This window comes from Corticium candelabrum, chromosome 1, assembly GCF_963422355.1.
Source record: "Corticium candelabrum chromosome 1, ooCorCand1.1, whole genome shotgun sequence".
Taxonomy (NCBI): Eukaryota; Metazoa; Porifera; class Homoscleromorpha; order Homosclerophorida; family Plakinidae; genus Corticium; species Corticium candelabrum.
The window spans coordinates 6,772,773-6,794,217 of NC_085085.1; the positions used below are offsets into that span (position 1 = coordinate 6,772,773).

The 21,445-nt window shown below is 40.3% G+C and overlaps 3 protein-coding genes across 13 annotated transcripts; all 3 read right to left on the reverse strand.

Annotated features, from left to right (window-relative positions):
* Positions 1–1,442: 1,442 nt before the first annotated feature.
* LOC134184437 (uncharacterized) lies at positions 1,443–6,832 on the reverse strand. Its single transcript, XM_062652128.1, has 8 exons — positions 6,720–6,832; positions 5,459–5,509; positions 5,072–5,143; positions 4,949–5,008; positions 3,246–3,305; positions 3,082–3,179; positions 2,690–2,815; positions 1,443–2,613 (listed from the first exon to the last, which is right to left on the reverse strand). Exons 1-8 carry the CDS (start codon positions 6,817–6,819, stop codon positions 1,756–1,758), a joined length of 1,425 nt encoding a protein of 474 aa, XP_062508112.1. The 5' UTR covers positions 6,820–6,832; the 3' UTR covers positions 1,443–1,755.
* Positions 6,833–6,970: 138 nt separating this feature from the next.
* On the reverse strand, positions 6,971–11,455 carry LOC134177827 (uncharacterized). The gene is made up of 3 exons (XM_062644612.1): positions 11,322–11,455; positions 8,725–9,018; positions 6,971–7,953 (listed from the first exon to the last, which is right to left on the reverse strand). The coding sequence occupies exons 1-3, from the start codon at positions 11,352–11,354 to the stop codon at positions 7,141–7,143; spliced, it is 1,140 nt and encodes a 379-aa protein (XP_062500596.1). The 5' UTR covers positions 11,355–11,455; the 3' UTR covers positions 6,971–7,140.
* An 80-nt stretch (positions 11,456–11,535) lies between these two features.
* Positions 11,536–21,031, reverse strand: LOC134177752 (uncharacterized). Of its 11 annotated transcripts, none has more exons than XM_062644545.1 (36): positions 20,929–21,031; positions 19,220–19,291; positions 19,128–19,160; positions 19,021–19,059; positions 18,895–18,963; positions 17,761–17,832; positions 17,669–17,701; positions 17,562–17,600; positions 17,436–17,504; positions 16,491–16,571; positions 16,401–16,433; positions 16,255–16,335; positions 16,165–16,197; positions 16,019–16,099; positions 15,929–15,961; positions 15,783–15,863; positions 15,693–15,725; positions 15,547–15,627; positions 15,457–15,489; positions 15,311–15,391; positions 15,221–15,253; positions 15,075–15,155; positions 14,985–15,017; positions 14,839–14,919; positions 14,725–14,778; positions 14,603–14,665; positions 14,453–14,542; positions 14,344–14,391; positions 14,237–14,287; positions 14,102–14,179; positions 13,987–14,040; positions 13,578–13,898; positions 13,455–13,508; positions 12,829–12,854; positions 12,603–12,770; positions 11,536–12,534 (listed from the first exon to the last, which is right to left on the reverse strand). In XM_062644545.1, exons 1-36 carry the CDS (start codon positions 21,011–21,013, stop codon positions 11,644–11,646), a joined length of 3,288 nt encoding a protein of 1,095 aa, XP_062500529.1. In that variant the 5' UTR covers positions 21,014–21,031; the 3' UTR covers positions 11,536–11,643. The 11 variants fall into 11 exon arrangements, with proteins under 11 accessions (XP_062500529.1, XP_062500544.1, XP_062500537.1 ...); XM_062644560.1 differs by having other exon boundaries at positions 14,102–14,176; positions 14,237–14,284; positions 14,603–14,668; XM_062644553.1 differs by having other exon boundaries at positions 14,237–14,284; positions 14,603–14,668.
* Positions 21,032–21,445: the final 414 nt, after the last annotated feature.

Sequence of the window (21,445 nt, forward strand, 5' to 3'; positions counted from 1 at the left end):
ACCGGTCCGGCCTAGCGCGCGCTAGTGGGCTGAACAATGTAGCGCACGCTAGTAGATGAGCGGGACAACTTTAATTAACGAGAACTATAATGACAGCCATGTCTAATTCTAAAACTGATACTTATTGCTGCTCATAACCTTAATCGAACTTTCCAAAAATGCGAAGTCTGTGCTCACTACCTCTGAGATGAACGGGTCTTTTTAGCGGCCTCGGACCTCCGTGCATTACCTGCACACATCTTAGCCTCGCATCGGCTGGGTCTCCGAGCCTGTACAGTACCTTCAACTGACGTCTGGAGAACGCAAGGCCGACGCACAAAGTACTGCATGAGCAGAAATATATTACTTATTTAATCGGCTATACCTTAAAACGGAAGTTGATGCCATTGAGCGTCTGGCGAAAGTGCATATTTCAAAAACCGGTCCGGCCATGTCGGACTGGACGCTACGCCCCTGCAGTAATGGGAAATGTAACTGATTGTTTGAATCCTTCGCAGGCCTCTGATGAAGCCAGTACACCTGACTTAGAGACACGAAGACGACTACAAGATGAAGCTGCCAGAAAAAGACAACAAGAGCATAGTTCGCGAGGAATCAAAGATCCGGAGAGAGTGAAACGGCAGCAGGAAAAAGACAGAGTTGTGGCAGAAGCACCATCGAGGAAACGAGAAGATGGAGTAAAATGGCAAGTTGGGTAGCGATGGTTTATCTTGTCTGGCGTGACTATACCCTAGCGTATAACTTGAATACTCGATTACTCAATAGATTACAATTTATAGATATCGATTATCGTGTATAGAAATTAATATCTGACGGTGGTCTTTCATATTGAGTTTATGTTTACTTTACAACAGAATTTATTACAGTGGTTGAAGTAGAAATAGCTACTCGGTGCAATTTGTCAAATCAATATGCTGCTGTTAGTATGTGTCTTTGCATTGTATGCCTGCCTTTGGTAGAATTTTGTTTGTGGTATCAAGAATTGGTGATATTAATGGTTGTTTAATCAACATATTATTAAAAGTCAGTTTGTCATTTTTCTGTCTCTAGATACCTATAGCTCTAGTTTAATTAATTAAAAGAGGTTGTACATCTTATATGGTAAAACTCAAACTTTCCACAGCAGCACACTACTTGCATGACAAACCTTGATTATTCTTGACAGTAAATGTAATCCCTCACTACTATGTTGTATAGCAAGAGAAGAAGATAATTTTTAACACTCATTACAAAATTATCTTGTGATCTCAAATGCAGTATGTCCAACTCCAAATAAGTGATTGTTAATTCTGTATCCATGGAAGCCTTAGGCATAAGAAAGCAATTAAGGCACCAAATGTAGATAACGTCTGTGCTGTGACCATGTTCTTTGCTATATATAAGCCTTTGTTGGTGTTTGTTCAAACAGCTAGACTTTTGTTTTAGAACAAGCACAATTCTGTTGCAAATCATAGCACAATTTATTGCAAATGGTGGCCACATAAACATGGCATCTGATTATCAGCAGCTATATAGACAGTAAAACAATAGCAAAACTAAAATACCGCAGATAGTTATGCAAGCACACAGCCAATCACACTTAAAGAGCCCATAAGGACTAACAAAATAACCTACAATCACCCACAAGCTTTGATAAAACTAGCCCACTTCAATACCTAAGCATGCGCATAAACTATATAAAAGCAAATCAGCCAATACATCAAATAATTAGCCACCACAACAGCAAATTAAGATAATAATAGAGTCCCAGTTTTTCTAGTTGTAATTATGGGACCAGTCGATGGTATAGATACTGATAGCAGCCATCTCATTTGGGTTGTGATCTTCAATGCCGAATAGTGCTGCCGAAAAATCATCGATAAAACAGGCCTCTAAACATTGGAAATTGCTTGGCATGTTGACAAGAGGCATCCAGATTAACTGCTGCTTGTTTGAAGGCTGGTACAGAACATAGACGGAATTGCTACCTTCTCCTAAAGCAAACAGCTGCCGATGGATTGAAAAGAGCTTATGAGGTGATCTAAATGGAAGTCGTGGTAAAGGCATTGGCTGTGAAATAACCCTTGGACTAGCAGATAAAGGGACTGCTTCCAAAATGCCATCTTTCCCCATGATATAAACAACCGATTGGCTTATTGCTGCCATGCAGCTGTGACGTGGCTTCGACATGGTGAGGGTCTTCATCCACATCTGTGAACGAAAGCTGTAATATTGAATACAATCGAGTGGCTTTGAGTGACCCTTTTGATCTGTGTAGATGCCACCAATGATACAAAGGTATTCTTCGTCAGCAACTAGAGTACCGTATTTTGCTGACTTTGGCAAATAGCTGATATGATGCCACGTATTGCTTTCAACTTCATATTCCTGTAGGCTCATTCTCCCATTATAATCAAACATGCCAAAGCATCTCCCGCAAGCTGTAGTCAGCTTGTGCAATTTGAATGGAGATGAAAGACGCAGTAGACGTTGCTGCCCATCCTTACTGTTGTACATCAATATTGTGGATTTGCAACCGATAAGAAACAGATGGCCACGAAGGCAAACAACTTGCTCATATAAATCAGATCCACTAGTTGGAATACGATACATAAGAGAAACTTTAAATATGGTCTAGAGAAAACAAATAGAAAACAAACATCAGATTTAGCATACAAACACTGTAACATTACTTAATCAACTTTCATACCGATTTACTACCATCAATGTTCAGTTTCAGTTGATGAGCAATAAACTCTAGAAACTCTTGAACTTCTTTCTGCTTCCCTTCTTCGTCTTTTATAGCATATGCACACTGCACTTTTGATTGATCAATCTGTGTAAAATATATTATATATAAAGTACATGCTAACACGTGTATGCTGTGTATGACATGCATGTGAACATTTTATCTCAGTCAGGTGTGCACTGTACCGTGGGTATATGTTTCCATGTATATAACGGATTTAGCATGTCACAATATGCACAAGTAAAACAAAAATTGAACCCCAGTAAAGTGCGTGGTACATAACACTACTTAATTACACAAACTAATTCTAACAACATGCAGTCTAAATAAAATATGGTTGATCAGTTTCTAACCAATAGTGTAGATCCATCTTCATGTCTTGAGGGTGCAATGGTGCCAGCAAATTTCCAAACATTGTCATTATCATAAAGTAACATTTTGGTAGACGTACCTGAAGTAATATTCAACCCTTAGAATAATTTATGTTGCAATGAAACACAAGCTGTATACAACTCACCAGCACTGATATTCACGGAAAGACATATTGAAATCGGTAACCGTTTTCTGCAATGTCTCCCTAAATCAACATAAAGGTAACTCATGTAAATCTGTCTGCAATACTTAATTAATTAGTCTCGAGACGTCATACACCGGTTGTCTCTCCAGCTACACATATGCATGTTGACCATCCCCGTTCTCACAGGAATCGAGAAGAATGCAGTAAGCAACTATAGACAATTTAAACCGGTGTGTAAGGCTTAGATCAGAAGCAATCGTAACTTATCAAAGCAATCGTAACTTATCTGTATCCCATACACCATAATTTGTCAGATAAATGTTTGCACTACGTCTTCTAATATGATTTTCAGTAATATACAAATGCTTAGCAGTCTCATAACATATAATATACACCGCTGTGCCCTGCTCTTCTTTGTCTTTTATACTCTAGGATATGCACACTGCATAAGGTCACCCTTGATTTTGCTAGAAAACGCTGTTTGAAGTAGTCTTCTTGGCCAGCTACACTCCAGTTAATTAGAGCATATCACCAAACGGCCTACTGTAAGCAGAAATGTGGTGTACCTTAGTAAAGGCATTGAGAGAACCAGAATTTCTGTAGGCGGTGTTCAAACAACACTCCGGAAGTACAAGGAAACGAGGTCTTTTCACAACTGCCAGATAGCTGGAAGGCCTTGAAAGACAACGAAGAGGGATGACCACAATTTGGTCATTATTTCAATGAGAAACCAGCGCGTAACATCAACCGACCTAACCAGAGCCATTTCCGGTGAAGTCAACCCCTCTCTAGTGCGAAGTCGTTTGCTGAAATCGAGTCTTCGCAGTTGTGTAGCAAAGAGAAACCTCTTATAAGCAAAAAGGATAGAAGGGAACGATTGAATCATGCCAGAGCACTCCAAATGGGAAAAAACAGAATGGGGTAGATTAGTGTGGAGTGGTGAATCAACTATTCGCTATTCAACCATGGGAAAGGTTTGGGTTAGACGTAAAAATAATGAACGTTACAAACAAGAATGCCTAGCTTCTACTCAGAAGCATGGAGGGAAAAATGCTACAGTATGGGAATGTTTTTCAGCAATGGAAACTGGAGACCTAGTCAGAGTAGAAGGAATGGTAGCGTCAAGTATGCAAAGGTTGTGACAGAGCACATGATACCCTCCGCTAGATGTCTTGAGTCTCTAAAGCTAGCTGTGTCTTTTTCGCCATCAAAAACAATTCAAAACAAGCACTTTGACGGTTGCGTGCAAAAATTACACAACGGGTAATCCCCAGCTCGACGAACTCAAGGCAGAAGATGCTGGAAAGTACCTGGATAAAATAATGGCGTTCCAACTTGTACAGAATGAACAGAACTGAGAAATACTTTGCTTTTTGTACATTACTTCAGGCCAATCGATTGGACTCCTACTATGAAGCATTCTACTTCTACGAGAAGATAGCTAGCGACACCCTAAGGAACCCCTAAAGGGTGCTAATGAAAAAAGTTTCGTATTTCTCTCTGCAATGCAAGGTACACCGTATTTCTGCTTACAGTAGGCAGTTTGGTGATATGCTCTAATAAACTGGAGTGTAGCTGGCCAAGAAGACTACTTCAAACAGCGTTTTCTGGCAAAATCAGGGAGTGACCTTAGACTTTTGCACAGTGGTGTACATTATCATTACATTAAATATTAGTCATTACATAACACTCTCTTAACTTACCGGTATGTAATTCGCTCAAATATGTTTCTGTATACGGTCTTGTACTAGTATGGGTACGACCTGCAAAATATTACCATTACATTAATTAAAAATTAGTGATTACATAACATTCTCCTAACTTACCCGTATTCAATATATCATAAATTGTCAAGTAACTAGAAGTACTAGTAAATCGTGTACCAGGATCTTCAGCTGCTGTAATGTACAAATGATTATCATTAATTCTCAAAACATATAATAAACAGTATTATTATATTAGACAAATTTCTTGATGCTTGAATTCGCCTGTCCATAGTAAATTGAGTTTTAGAGCTTGCCCAATAAAATGATTTGCACATGCGTAATAATAGTGTCCATTCTGTTGTCTCACATTTGAAGGCAGTGGAATAATAACTGCACATGTTTAGAATGTCACGTTAGTCTGTTGGTGCGGTTTCATGTCCAAACATCTCAGCATCAAAAAATCTAGTTGGTGGTCTGAGTCTAGCACTAGCTAGATAACATTCTTACCGTTTCCTACTAAACCGCTCACAGCTGATTCCTGAACTGGACTAGAAACTTCTGCAATAAAAACAGTACATGTGGTATGTGATTAAAAGTTAGTATGCAGCCATGTCTAACAAAATGACAGTTTTTAGTACTACAAATTGTAGTACAAACACTACATAATGCATGTTCACAATAGAACACCTCATTGTGTAGCCTCGTCCCCAGATTCTCTCGCGCTAGTCTTGTCCGGTGCCCGTATAACAATTCCAGGCTCAAGATTTCTCGTACGGGCACTGGACAAGACTAGCGCGAGAGAGTCTGGGGACGAGGCTAATAGTTGTAACAGTGTCTATAGCACTGAGTCTTCATGTGTACAGTCTAGAGACAGTTGAACTGCATGTGCATGTGCAAAAGTATTACTACAGAACGACAACTTTGAAACCACACAGTAGATTTAGCACGACAAGTATGCATGCAGGCCTAGTACACGCCTGTCATTGACCGACAAACTTACAGTAGCTCCTCGTGCGTCAAACTAACGAAGTGATAGCTATCGTTCAAAGTTTCGTCGTTTCTGGTCGCATTTTGGACCGACGTCCGACCGTGCGACTGTTTCTAGCGATTCGCTTTCATCTTACTACTGTGTGGGCAATCGGATGCGAGTCTAGACGGGCTAGGAACGTCGCGCAGTTACACTTTGTATTTAGTTAGGTATCGTACACCAGTGCGCTTCAGGCTTGTTCGGCTACGTACGTTTTCTTACAACGGTATCGCGAGACTCTAGCGACTCAACGTAAAGATTACTCCACTAGACTCCTACACCGTAGCAGAGTCTGAGACGCACACGTTTACGGAACCCACTGACTCCTGCATGGCAAACAACAACCGTAGCTAGGATTACGCACAGAATGTTGATCATAGAGAACGCAACGGGACGAAACAAGGCTACAAGCAGGTAGACCACCCGACGGAACTCGAAGCGCAAAGTTGTACTTGGTATACCAAACTCTAGAAAGTCGTGAACAATTGATGCATTGCAAACTAGTGGTGAGTAATACTACACGGTATACACTCCAAATTAACGTGAAAAACGTTAGTCTGCTTGACGAGACTTTTTGGTAATGGCGCAGTTGCGAAGCTAAATCAATTATTACTAATTTCTCACCAAAAAGATTGCTACAAACACTCGCTAGAGCAATCTAGGTAGCTCGCTAGAACAACTGAAAGACTACAAATACTCTACCGACGAGGCTCTAGACACACAACGATAGTGCTCGCTCACCTTGTATGTAAGTAGCAAGAGCTGCCGCACTGAAATCCTCCGGTGGTGGTTCGCCGACGCTTGACAGCTCTCTGACTAGCAGAGAGCAAGAGTCGCCCATGATTAAGTTAAGAGAGACCCGTATAACAAAAGTCCCGGAAAACCAAATACTCTCGCAGCAAGTCAACCGGCGCCGATTCTTCACGGTAATTAGGCATGATTTTAATGTCACAGGTAGCAAAACCATAAACACTTACAAAGATGACACGAGCCACAAAGCGAAATGAACTACAATTTGTAGACCACTCCCTCTAAACGTATACATAGAGCTAAAACAACTAAAGCAGAGCGTCACTATCTTCAGTTTCGCAAAAATAGAAAAGCTACTAACAGCCAACGCAGTTGTACAGAAGTGAGTACTAGCTGGAACAACGATAAAGACCTAGACATGTAGAGTTTCTGCTGATGCGGTGATATCAACGTCCATGCCTCCCACAACAGCAATCAAGTAATTGTTTGTCCTACAAACTCCATGGCCGACGCGTCTGCATGTCATCGGCGGTAAAGCCAGCCACTTGTTCACTCGAGGATGAAATATTTCAACAGCAGTCGATGCAGCGCCATCATTCGAATCGATTCCTCCCAATGCTACAAGCCTGCCTCCAAAATTGAGAATACTGCAGTTACGATTGCTCATGTTTGGTAGAGATTTCATAGAAAAATCAGCAAGACTCAACACTCTAACACTGCTCGACTTACCAGACATGTAGATGTTGTCTCCTATGGCAACGGCTGACACCACCCAAAATTCAATTTCTACTGATCCCAAATGGTGACATCCCCCTTCATTGATATCAACTTCATACACCTGTAATTCCCTGTTTAAAATTTCTTGCCTGTTTCCAATGAGGTATAAACTGCTCTCGTTTGCAACTAACTGCCATACACCCTCAAAAGTCATTGCTGCTGCTGTACGCCACGTGCTTGTTTTCACATCAAAGTTTGCTATTTTATTATCACTTGATCGTCGATCTCTCATAATAGAGAAACATTCGCCATCAAGTGCAGCGAGCCCTACTATTTGAAGATGACTCGTCACTGGCAACGCCTTCCATTCCTCAACTGAATCATTAGCCATGAACAATTCATCTCCACTATCATTGCATGCTATAAGACCCGTGTTGACTGCTACTAATCGGTTTACATAAATGCCTCCTTGTGGAGCACACCTGACAGGTTTCCACTCTATTTGCACCTAAAAATTTAATCAACACAATACATCAAGTGTCATATTACAAAAAGAAAGCAAAAAGTAGTCTACAAAACATTTGTCGACATGGTTCATTTAATAGACTACCTTCTCTGTCACAAGTAATGACATGCACCTTTGATTTGACAATGGTACATCCATATAACAATGGCGATTATATACATACGAATCATCCCTCCGTACTTGTCATTTTCAAATAATTGTAATTCTAATATGTAACAAACATGTTCATTGCAACTCAGAAATTAGACCAAAATCTCAGTATATGCTACATCAATCTCTCTTGCATATCCACTCGTGTTGCGACTCTGTATTACCGGTACAATGCCTAGGCTAGTATACATGCAAATGATGCCTAGTGTATACAAATAAAAAGTTGAATCTTAAACATTGAAAATATTTGACAAAGCAGATGAGGCCACGTTATTATCAAGCCAAAAGAAAGCTCCATCATATATGGTACATGTAGCCAGTGGCCCACTATTGAATCACTCCTGCAAACGTTGCCACAAACATTACTGAATTATACACTAAGAGGTGACATACTTCAAACTAAAAGTTAATAAACATAATGACTACAAATCATATCATACAGAGCACTACATACTATTAAAGGTATAAAAATGTGGTGTGTGTGTGTGTGTGTGTGTGTGTGTGTGTGTGTGTGTGTGTGTGTGTGTGTGTGTGTGTGTGTGTGTGTGTGTGTGTGTGTGTGTGTGTGTGCAACAACATACAATAACTGACATTCAAGCTTACCTCGTCTGATTCATCTGTCGGGAACATTTGCATGTCAAGGGACAGACGAGACAGCCTTGCAGCATGAGCTAACAACAATTGATCGTATTTCTTACAAGAGCTCTTGCCATATCTATCGCAGACTTGTTGCTCTCTGTGCTTTCTTAACCTCATTACATGAGCAGATGACAACATAGGTGTACAAGCACCCTCACTACTCTTCCTTAAAGATGCAACACGCAAATCTGCAGATCCATTTCCAGTTCTTACATCTGGAAACCACCAACAAAAGAAATGGTCTGTCCTACCCGGTACCTATAGGCAAGAGAGTTTATTTCAAGCATTTCTAGAAGAGCAGTTTATACACAAACAAACAAACAAACCAACAAACAATCGGACAAATCTGAGCTCAAACGTAAATATGACAATCTCAAAATGCAAAGTTGTCAAAAACTAACTACATGTTTTACTCCAAACAGGTTTATATTAATTTTGCTGATCACATATCACCTGCGTATGCCCTTGCATCATCCTTGCTGGCAGTCTACAGTATACCCTCCTCCAGACTCCCTCCCTCAGCAACTCTTGACCAAAGAGTTTAGGAGTGTTACATATATTTCATAAATATAAAATAATAATACTGATTGTTCGGGTAAGTAAACAATATCCCAGGACCCCAGAGGCGCCACCCCAGCCCGACCTGAGTAATTTCATTATTCTACTATACAGTAAAAAAAATTCATTGGGTCCACCATAACTTGAGTGACTCTAGTCGTCAAGATGGCAACCTTGCTGGATAATTGGTCGTCACATGAAGTCAGTTAGTCGTCAAACGGCAACTTGACGACCACTTTTCAAACTCTGCCCCATATGTACCAAAGTAAGAGCCATCAAAGTACACAACTATCACACAGCACAGCAGAAACTATTACAACACGTATTACAAACTATTACGCGTGTACTGGCTAATTAGCAAGAAGAGTGTGAGAAGAGGCTGGACACATTGACTGGTATGTGGGATTGTTGACATGCAACACGCTAATTACCACCAGCGATAACTATGAGAGCATGCACACGAAACCATCTACAGTGGTACATTACTGTAACCCTAGCACATGCGTATTCAGCTTAACAACACTACAGTAATAGTCTTAGACAGGGCGGCGGAACCGGGGGGAGGGGGGAGGGAAGAGCGACTGTTGTCCCTCCAATATCAGGATTGGGGGCATCACCCCTCCAATACTGGACGCTATGTAATGCCATTACGGGACTTCGTTTCAGCAAACGATGATCAAAGAAAATACTTTGGAAGTTTTGTTGCTTGCAAGTAGAAATAATATTGGATGGTGTTGCAGTTGACTCACTTGATACACATTGTCGTGACCATATGTGTGCATGCTGATTTAGCTACTTCTGTCACAGATTAATCAATGACAAACCAACAATACTCAACTAAAATCAAAATGGCGACAGTCTGTTACAAAAATCCCCCCCAATCCAGAGAAGCTTCCTCTGCCTCTGGTCTACTGTCTTTTAATAAGTCATCACACATGTCTTAACTGACGTGCAACAGTAACATACTAAATAACCTGTCACAATATATGAGAGCGAGAGCATTTGCTAAGTGGTCCACTTCCAGTCTAGTCCCTGTTTACATGGTCCGAGTTTATACACAAGCTAACAGTAGCAAGCGAGAAGTTTGTAAAAGTCAGAATAAGTGGTATCCTGATGCCCCAGTCACATCATAGAACGCATGCCACTATAGTAGAATCGAGTCAGTCTCTTCCCGCCTTCGTCATCTCAAGCCTACCACTACATTATTACGGTATTATACATGTACAGTATACCTATGTCAATCCAATCACAACAACATTGATACTACATAGTTAAAATGAAAGCATTGTTGGGGCAAGACTCAGTGAGAACAAACATGAAACACATTTGTCATAGAGGTGTAGCGTTAACATACATTGCAACGTGTTCTCATATTGGGTTGCATATTGGCCCTGGGGTCATGCCATCAGGAGTTGAGCCTGTTTCCACATTCTCTTATTACATTGTAGTCCCTTGGAAATGGTGTGCAGCAACCTGGACAGCCATACAGCTATTACACTTAATTCACATGTCTGTGACTCAAAATCAACGTCATTTCCGGCGGTCGCACGTTGTCTTACAAACATTTATCTCAACGCAGTACAAGGAAGGGTCCCCAAGGTTCGCCCCAATTAATTAATTGGTTGTGCAATAAACGCGCACCTCAGAGTACAAATCTAAACGCCGTATTTCCGCTATTGCTCGTATTTTGAAGAAAAAAATCGTACTACTTCAGAGGCATACGTGAGGCAAACGTTTCTCTAGACACTGCCACCACATGACGTCTCAAATGCGTACGGTAAGTGTTGTTCTCTTGAAAAAGTGTCAAACCTACAGCGTGACATTCGTAAAGCACGGACAGAGAGCCATAACAAATAACACACCGCCCTCGAATAAACGCACTCTCGTCTAAACTAGATGCCGCAGTTGGAGCGATACAGAACCCTTTCGACAAAAAGCTAAGCGCGGCTTTATCTACCAATCTGCCACAATCTAAACACGCACATGAAACGCAAAGAGTCTACCTTGTCATGGATTGCAGCGTCAACCTCCACCATGTTTGCTGTTTACAAGTGACACGCAGAAAAGTCTCAGGGCGTTGACCGACGTCGAGTTAGGAGGACCCCGAAAGGATCAACAACGCAGGAGCGCAGGGAAGGCTTAGTAATCAGTCACGTGGGCAATCACGTGAGCAACTAGATCTATGTCTGTTGTGTTGTGCTTGTCAGAGCCGTATACTTGTTTACAAGACTCTAATATTTGTTCACCACACCAAAAGCAACAGTAAAAGAGTAATGCAGCGTATGCGTGTACTGTTGCCTATCTAATCCATTTCAATTTTGTCAATTAGTCAGAGGGATGGATTGCCCAGCTCACCATGCAGACAGCACCAGCTCCACTGTGATTGTCGATGCCAGCAATTGCGAGTGTAGAATCGTTGATGATGCACGTCTCCAGCCCTTGTAACTCAACTGGTAAGTCGACTAGTGGCATCCATTTTGCCTCTGATTGATTTAATGCCTCATAGAAAACATAGATGGTACAACTGCTTTTGCCAATGGCAAAAAGGTGATGATGATTCGTGAATACCTTACAAGGTAATCTGCCAGGCAAAGATGGTAGTAGCTTTGATGGCTTGCCTGACTCCGACAGCGAAATAGCTTCGATCCTGCCATCCTCATATGCAACATATGCAACTGACTCCATTACAGTAAAATCACAATGCCCGTGACCCACTGGAATGGATGGGGTCCAAGTTCCTGACGGAAGATTGTAACATGAGATGCAGTTAGTTGTATTTTCATCAGCAGCAGACACATGAAACCCCCTCTGAAATCCTTCTGTCTGTGTGACCCTGTCTACAACTTTCTGGCAATTTTGATCTCCATACGTGATCATACCATAAATAGAGTGTTCATCGACAGTAATCCTGCTCAAATTTGAAGCCCCGGAAAAGTCACGAATGTACTTCCATGTATTGGCCTCGACATCGTATGCTTGAATGCTTGTTTTCTTCACACTGTGATCTTCAACAATTCCATAGGAAACCCCTTGACACTCGAACAGTTTGTATAGTATGAATGGAAGTTTAACAAGCTCCTCCACTCCAGTTTTGATGTTGTAACGCAACATCTTTGACATACTGATAAATATTATCAGATCATTTCTTATAAAGACGATTAGATCACGTTTGCTAATCGGTGCAGATATAGGAAAGCCTGAGACTTTGAATCTATCCTATAATACCAAAACAGAACCATTTTATTATGATAGAACACAGATACTAACCACAGCCATATAATAACCTTGTACACAAGTTGGTCTGCCAAGACTTCTTTAAACTCTTCGACTTCTCTACGCCGACCTTCATCATCTTTTATGGCATACGATAGTCCATAAGGTTGTACAAACCCCGATCCACCGGTGTGCCCTGTAGAGCAGCCTTCAGTAGCCATTACATCTACATCTACCAACTACATTACACATCTTAGGCCGAGTCTTTTCTGATCACTGATTGTTTGCTGTACTTACTTGTTGAGCTGAAGCAGAGATCATACCTAAAATGTCCATATAGTTAATTAGCTTATAATTATGAATTTCAATAAAAGCTATGCTGTTTAACTACTAAACTAAATGGTCAAAACACGCTTTGCAACAGCACATTTTGCTACATGCAACTTGTAATCTCTTGCAAGGCTGCCACTCCTACGTATTTTTACGTATCCTACAGTAACATAAAACGGCTGAGCCCAGCCCCTACAAAATTCGTAGAATACCCTACGCAAATTTGCTGGTGCAAAATTCCAATGGATTTGGAAATAGCAAATCTGCTAACTCTGTGGCTAGAGGCATTATGTTGCTAGAGGCATTATTGTTGTCCAGTAAACATTATCAGAAATGTGTTATATCACTTTATGATGACTGGTGACTGGGTAAACTTTGATAAACTGACGTTATTTGATATATCTAGATAGCACGTAATGTTACATCACCATTATCATTGTGTAAGTTTTATTTTAACTGTAACTATGTATGTATGTTTGCAAGACATGTTTATAGGAAGTAGGCGTGATCAAAGCAAGAAAATGGGCGTGGTTTTGCTAGAGGTGGGCATGCAATGGTGGCAGCTCTGCAAGATACACTTTAGCCTTACTCACCTTCACACTGACTAGTAATCAAACAGTCCAGCGACTGCACTATACCTGCCATTTCTGTAAAAATCATCAAATATTAATTTGTATCATTCAGATGACCATTGCAAATTCAACTTTAATCCTCACCCGGTTTACAATTAATAATCCTCTCAATTATGCTTTTCCCTATCGACTTCAAAATTCCACAACTTGCTGCATAATTAGAAGTAAGAATACAGGCAAAGGCCATACACATGTCCAGTGGGCCCCGAACAATAAGAGAGAGTAGATGAAAAATAGCTGTCGACCTTGTAAGATCTTGTATCTCTCTCCAGTCACAACCAGAGATGTACTTCAAATGGTACATAATATTTCCGATGGGCACAGGTGACACATAAAGCTTCAGATTCACCCAGTGTTCCCGAATAAAATCCTCAGAGGGCCGTGAAACCAAATCATTCGACGACTCTAAAACACACAAAAATAAAGAAATACCTTTATTCATATAACATTAATCTTCACAACACTGAACAGTAATATTAAGACTGCACAACACCTTGTCTGTCACAAACAGGGCTTCTGCAAGTATTACCCTCCAAGCTATTAACACCTAAATAGATTCATTCATACTAAGTCATCACAAAGCACAGAGTGACATATTTTTGCCTTACTCATAGCCACACTATCCATATTTGTAGTCATGCTATCTATAGCCAGACTGCCACTGCCTGTATGCCTTAACAGATCTGCTAACAGAAAGACATGTCGATACTAATCTCTGCATATTAATATTAATAAAGCAATACCAAAGGCTTGTTCGTTCCCAAGAATACTGTTCCCAGATATTTCACAACCTGCTATGTCAGAAGTTAACAGAGAGTATGTTGCAATCAAATGCAGTATATGTACTTACTGAGGGTTACACAACAGGTAGACCCATTAACGTCAAACCTATTAGCACCTAGAATAACATCATACTAAATCATAACAATAACGAAGTACAGAGTGACATATTGCCTTACTCATAATCATATTATCCATATTTGCAGTCATACTGCCTATAGCCAAATCGCCACAACCTGTATGCCTTAAGTCCAGCTCTACTAGCTCTACTGCTCACACAAAGACACGTTAATACTATTCTCTGCATATTAATATTAATAAAGCAATACCAATAGCATGTTCATTCCCAAGGATACTGTTCCCAAGGATACTGTTCCCAGATATTTCACAACCTGCTATGTCAGAAGTTAACAGAAAGTATGTTGCAATCAAATGCAGTATTTATACTTACCGAGGGGTACACAACAGGTAGCCATAAACCTATTAATGTCAAACCTATTAGCACCTAGAATATTATATTATCATACTATATCATAACAAAGTACAGAGTGACAAATTGCCTTACTCATTGTCATACTATTTACATGCATAGTCGCACTGTCCATATCCGGATCACCACGACCTGCATGCCTTAAGTACAGCTCTCCTGCTCACACAAAGACATGTTGCAATCATATGCAGTATACTTACCTAACACTACACAACAAATACCTGAAAATGTATTAACCTCCAAGCAATTAGCACCTAGAACAATACAACATACTAAATCATAAAAAAGTACAGAGTGATAAATTGCCTTACTCATGGTCATAGTATTCACATGCATAGTCGCACTGTCCATACCCGGATCACCACGACCTGCATGCCTTAAGTACAGCTCTCCTGCTTACACAAAGACATGTTGCAATCTTATGCAGTATACTTACCTAATACTACACAACAAATACCTGAAAACGTATTAACCTCCAAGCAACTATTACCTACAACAATACAGCATACTAAATCATAAAAAAGTACATAGTGATAAATTGCCTTACTCATAGTCATACTATTCACATACATAGTCGCACTGTCCATACCCGGATCACCACGACCTGCATGCCTTAAGTACAGCTCTCCTGCTTACACAAAGACATGTTGCAATCTTATGCAGTATACTTACCTAACACTACACAACAAATACCTGAAAATGTATTAACCTCCAAGCAATTATTACCTAGAACAATACATCATATTAAATCATAAAAAAGTACAGAGTGATAAATTGTCTTACTCATTGTCATACTATTTACATGCATAGTCGCACTGTCCATACCCGGATCACCACGACCTGCATGCCTTAAGTACAGCTCTCCTGCTTACACAAAGACATGTTGCAATCATATGCAGTATACTTACCTAACACTACACAACAAATACCTGAAAATGTATTAACCTCCAAGCAATTATTACCTAGAACAATACATCATATTAAATCATAAAAAAGTACAGAGTGATAAATTGTCTTACTCATTGTCATACTATTTACATGCATAGTCGCACTGTCCATACCCGGATCACCACGACCTGCATGCCTTAAGTACAGCTCTCCTGCTTACACAAAGACATGTTGCAATCATATGCAGTATACTTACCTAACACTACACAACAAATACCTGAAAATGTATTAACCTCCAAGCAATTAGCACCTAGAACAATACAACATACTAAATCATAAAAAAGTACAGAGTGATAAATTGCCTTACTCATGGTCATAGTATTCACATGCATAGTTGCACTGTCCATACCCAGATCACCACAACCTGCATGCCTTAAGTACAGCTCTCCTGCTTACACAAAGACATGTTGCAATCTTATGCAGTATACTTACCTAACACTACACAACAAATACCTGAAAACGTATTAACCTCCAAGCAATTATTACCTAGAACAATACATCATATTAAATCATAAAAAAGTACAGAGTGATAAATTGTCTTACTCATTGTTATACTATTTACATGCATAGTCGCACTGTCCATACCCGGATCACCACGACCTGCATGCCTTAAGTACAGCGTTCCTGCTTACACAAAGACATGTTGCAATCATATGCAGTATACTTACCTAACATTACACAACAAATACCTGAAAATGTATTAACCTCCAAGCAATTATTACCTAGAACAATACATCATATTAAATCATAAAAAAGTACAGAGTGATAAATTGTCTTACTCATTGTCATACTATTTACATGCATAGTCGCACTGTCCATACCCGGATCACCACGACCTGCATGCCCTAAGTACAGCTCTCCTGCTTACACAAAGACATGTTGCAATCATATGCAGTATACTTACCTAACACTACACAACAAATACCTGAAAATGTATTAACCTCCAAGCAATTAGCACCCAGAACAGTATATTATATACTACTGTTACACAGAGCAGAATATAACAGCTGAACATCAGACATTGCCCGATGAAATGTTGACAATGTTCATTTGGATCGCTTGTAAGAAATTTAATCTACGTAACTGGCAAACCCTTGACGCATGCATCAGTAGGGCTCAGCTTGTTCTCGTAACTCAAGCGAGAAATGTCTTTGTTTATGTTTGCAAGCTAGCTGATAAATATCCTGTGAAAGAAGTAACTAATGGAACTTATAAAGTGACTATAACAAACTTTTAGCTGGTTTTGCTGTGTATACTCTAAACTACAAAGGGCTTTTTTAGTCTACAGTATCATTGTATGTATGTATTGTACTGCTCTGGTGCTCTGAACCTGCAAATTTGTAGCCTGTATAGTGATAGGTGTCTGATAACCTGTCACGTACAATGTAGCTGAATTTATAGAGAATAAAATTGTTTAAATGATCCAAATCTACCAAGTTCCACACTACAAAACAGCAGGTAACACCTCAATTTTACTGATAATCTCGTATTTTACATTTCATAAAACACTCGTGTTGCACTTGTTTCAGTAAAAAGAAAACTGTTATTAAAATATTTAGTGCATGTGTGTCATGAAATGCACAAGTCAATGCAACACAGTAAATGTGTGTAGTAGATGGCAAAACTTAAGCTATAGGGTGGGGTTAAACGCATGTCTGACCAATTTTCAAACGTTATACTCTGCTCTGCTACACCCTAATATAGCATAAATAACATTGCCTCACCGTTACGGATAACCATATTCCTACGATCACCAAGACATGACTGCCTTCCAATGAAGCCCGACCATACAACTGCCACAAAATACGGCAATAATATATGTTTCTTTGATAACTGAACAGCAGTAATACCGGGTATACTACCAAGACTACACGGTAACCCTTGAGTATCTGCAATGTACATAGGGTCTGATGTTAACAAACTACATACGTTCAAATCAAATGAAGCATATACTTACCACGACAAAATACCTGGAACTCACTTGCAGAAACTACAACAACAATATTGTAAGGTATTATTACAACACAACACACTGACATATTCCCTTACCAATACAGCTAACTGCACTCTGATTGCAATTACGGTTGTAATTGCTAAAACCTACAACTTCAGAAACCATATCTAAAGGTGACACAAAACAGTAATTTTATATGTGGCTTTGATATCAATTAAGACAGCAGTACGGTACAGCGTCAGGCTAAATAATAGCAATAACCTTATTAGTTCCAGACTTTTTCCCGCATGCATATGGGAAAACGTCTGGAACCAAGTAATAATACATGTACATACTGTACTGTACTGTACAACGTCTTGACAAGTAATGGCTGTATGTTAATTAAAGTCAAATGCAGCATACCTAGACGCGACGTAAGCTGCATACTATTTCGGAACGAAGGGCAACAGCTAGAACCTGTCCGGTCCTAGCCAGACCACTTTTCAAAACTGACCCTTGCTCCTTGCCTTGCGAAGGAATGATACCGGTTTTCACTTACGAGACAAGGTCTTCTATACCTTCGGTACAGGCATACCGAAAGCATACGTTAGTCTGCCCTGATGCTAGTGTGTTTGTGCATCTGTCTGTCTGAGTCTGTTACCGCTATATCTACTTGAACGGTAGACTTTAACGACAAAAAAAGTTCTACGGGTAACGAAGTGATGTTTTTCTTGCCTTTTGATTTGTGGATTTGCAAGGTTGAGTTTAATTAATTAATAAGTGATTTTTCAGAGCGCATGCGCAGTAGCAGTACAGTAAATTTGCCCAAAGTGTTTGTTCTACCAAACTTTGAACGTCTTAGGGTGCGTTCAAATACTAGTTCTAGAACTGGAATTGTAGGGGGGAGCAAATTTCTATAGCGTTCGATTGGTAGTTCTGTTTAAAAGATCCAAATCTACCAAGTTCCACACTACAAAACAGTAGGTAACACCTCAATTTTACTGATAATCTCGTATTTTACATTTCATAAAACACTCGTGTTGCACTTGTTTCAGTAAAAAGAAAACTGTTATTAAAATATTTAGTGCATGTGTGTCATGAAATGCACAAGTCAATGCAACACAGTAAATGTGTGTAGTAGATGGCAAAACTTAAGCTATAGGGTGGGGTTAAACGCATGTCTGACCAATTTTCAAACGTTATACTCTGCTCTGCTACACCCTAATATAGCATAAATAACATTGCCTCACCGTTACGGATAACCATATTCCTACGATCACCAAGACATGACTGCCTTCCAATGAAGCCCGACCATACAACTGCCACAAAATACGGCAATAATATATGTTTCTTTGATAACTGAACAGCAGTAATACCGGGTATACTACCAAGACTACACGGTAACCCTTGAGTATCTGCAATGTACATAGGGTCTGATGTTAACAAACTACATACGTTCAAATCAAATGAAGCATATACTTACCACGACAAAATACCTGGAACTCACTTGCAGAAACTACAACAACAATATTGTAAGGTATTATTACAACACAACACACTGACATATTCCCTTACCAATACAGCTAACTGCACTCTGATTGCAATTACGGTTGTAATTGCTAAAACCTACAACTTCAGAAACCATATCTAAAGGTGACACAAAACAGTAATTTTATATGTGGCTTTGATATCAATTAAGACAGCAGTACGGTACAGCGTCAGGCTAAATAATAGCAATAACCTTATTAGTTCCAGACTTTTTCCCGCATGCATATGGGAAAACGTCTGGAACCAAGTAATAATACATGTACATACTGTACTGTACTGTACAACGTCTTGACAAGTAATGGCTGTATGTTAATTAAAGTCAAATGCAGCATACCTAGACGCGACGTAAGCTGCATACTATTTCGGAACGAAGGGCAACAGCTAGAACCTGTCCGGTCCTAGCCAGACCACTTTTCAAAACTGACCCTTGCTCCTTGCCTTGCGAAGGAATGATACCGGTTTTCACTTACGAGACAAGGTCTTCTATACCTTCGGTACAGGCATACCGAAAGCATACGTTAGTCTGCCCTGATGCTAGTGTGTTTGTGCATCTGTCTGTCTGAGTCTGTTACCGCTATATCTACTTGAACGGTAGACTTTAACGACAAAAAAAGTTCTACGGGTAACGAAGTGATGTTTTTCTTGCCTTTTGATTTGTGGATTTGCAAGGTTGAGTTTAATTAATTAATAAGTGATTTTTCAGAGCGCATGCGCAGTAGCAGTACGGTAAATTTGCCCAAAGTGTTTGTTCTACCAAACTTTGAACGTCTTAGGGTGCGTTCGAATACTAGTTCTAGAACTGGAATTGTAGGGGGAGAAAGTTCTATAGCGTTTGATTGGTAGTTCTGACAGTTCTAGAACTGTCAGAACAGTTCTAGAACTGTCAGAACAGTTCTAGCAGTTCTGCCTAGCGAGCTGGAATTGTTGGAACTGTCACATTCCCAGAGGTTGACGAAGTGAAATGACGGGTACAGATGCTGAGGCCATTGTGGACCTTCTTGTTTGCTATAATGAACACTTGTGGCGACCTTCGGCTTGCCGAACACCAGAAAAACGACATTTGGGACTGATTACAGTGACCTTCTTGGAGCAGCTCCAAAAAACCAAAAGCGAAAGCACTGCTGATGTTCGAATAGACTACAACAAGTGGAGTAGAGACGTCATGCTACTTGGTATTGACGCTTACCGGAAGTATGAGCCTTTGCGCATGCTCAACTTGCTGACAGTTCTAAGCGTTCGTTTGCCAGCAAGAGTTCCAACAGTTCTGACAGTACTGGAACTAGTATTCGAACGCACCCTTAAAATCATTCCCAGTTGATTGCGCAACAAGGGATCGGCACCACCATTTAGCTACTACACGTACTAGTCATAGGCCTGGTTCACAATATGACGCCGCCGACGCTCAGTTGAGCATCAAACTTCAAAAGAAACCGCCTCGACATCGGCGGCATCCTTTGATGTTGACGCCGACGTCGACGCTGGAATAGGATTCATTTCTATTGTCGACGTCGATGTCGGCGTCAATAATGTGAACCAGGCTCTAGACTCTAGAGAGTGTCGTTGACGTTGTCCATCGTTTCCAGTCTGTAATTGGACTTCCGCTAGCTAGACAACTTGATAATTTCACGCGGATACGTATACAGCTGTCTACATTAGCAAAGTAACATACATGTATGCTTGCCATGAATCCTAGTACTGTACAACAAACACACTACATGCAAGATCGTCACACCTACCTTCGGTAAGTACAGTACAGTCGAACTGACCATACTCATCTATTTCAAGCGTCAGCGGCCTTCCTGTGCCGAGCGAACGGCACATCGTTTCGTTACGACCTGTCATGCGCTCAAAGCAAGATGTCGTAATCTGGTACGGGGCTTTGCTAGGGGACTTCTCGTTCAGGGGTATTTTGTTCACGAGAAATAGACCGAATAGGCAACTTAATTAATTGTTAGCACAGAAGACCGTTTCTTTTTCTATTCCTACATGTGCATCGAGCCCATCAGTTGTTAGTTGCGTAGAGCAGGCCTACGTACAGTGTACAACGACCACTAGGCCTAACGTGCGCTACGCCAGACCACTATCCGCCGTAGATGTAGCTTGATCGATCTATGCAGCTAAAGTGGCTTTTTGGCAGTGTCTTCGTAGACCTGGCAATCAGTGTAGATTCAAAATAGAGCATGTTGCAACTGACTGGGACCTATGAAATGCTCTATAGGTTACTTGTACGTAGACGTCCATGTGCATGACACC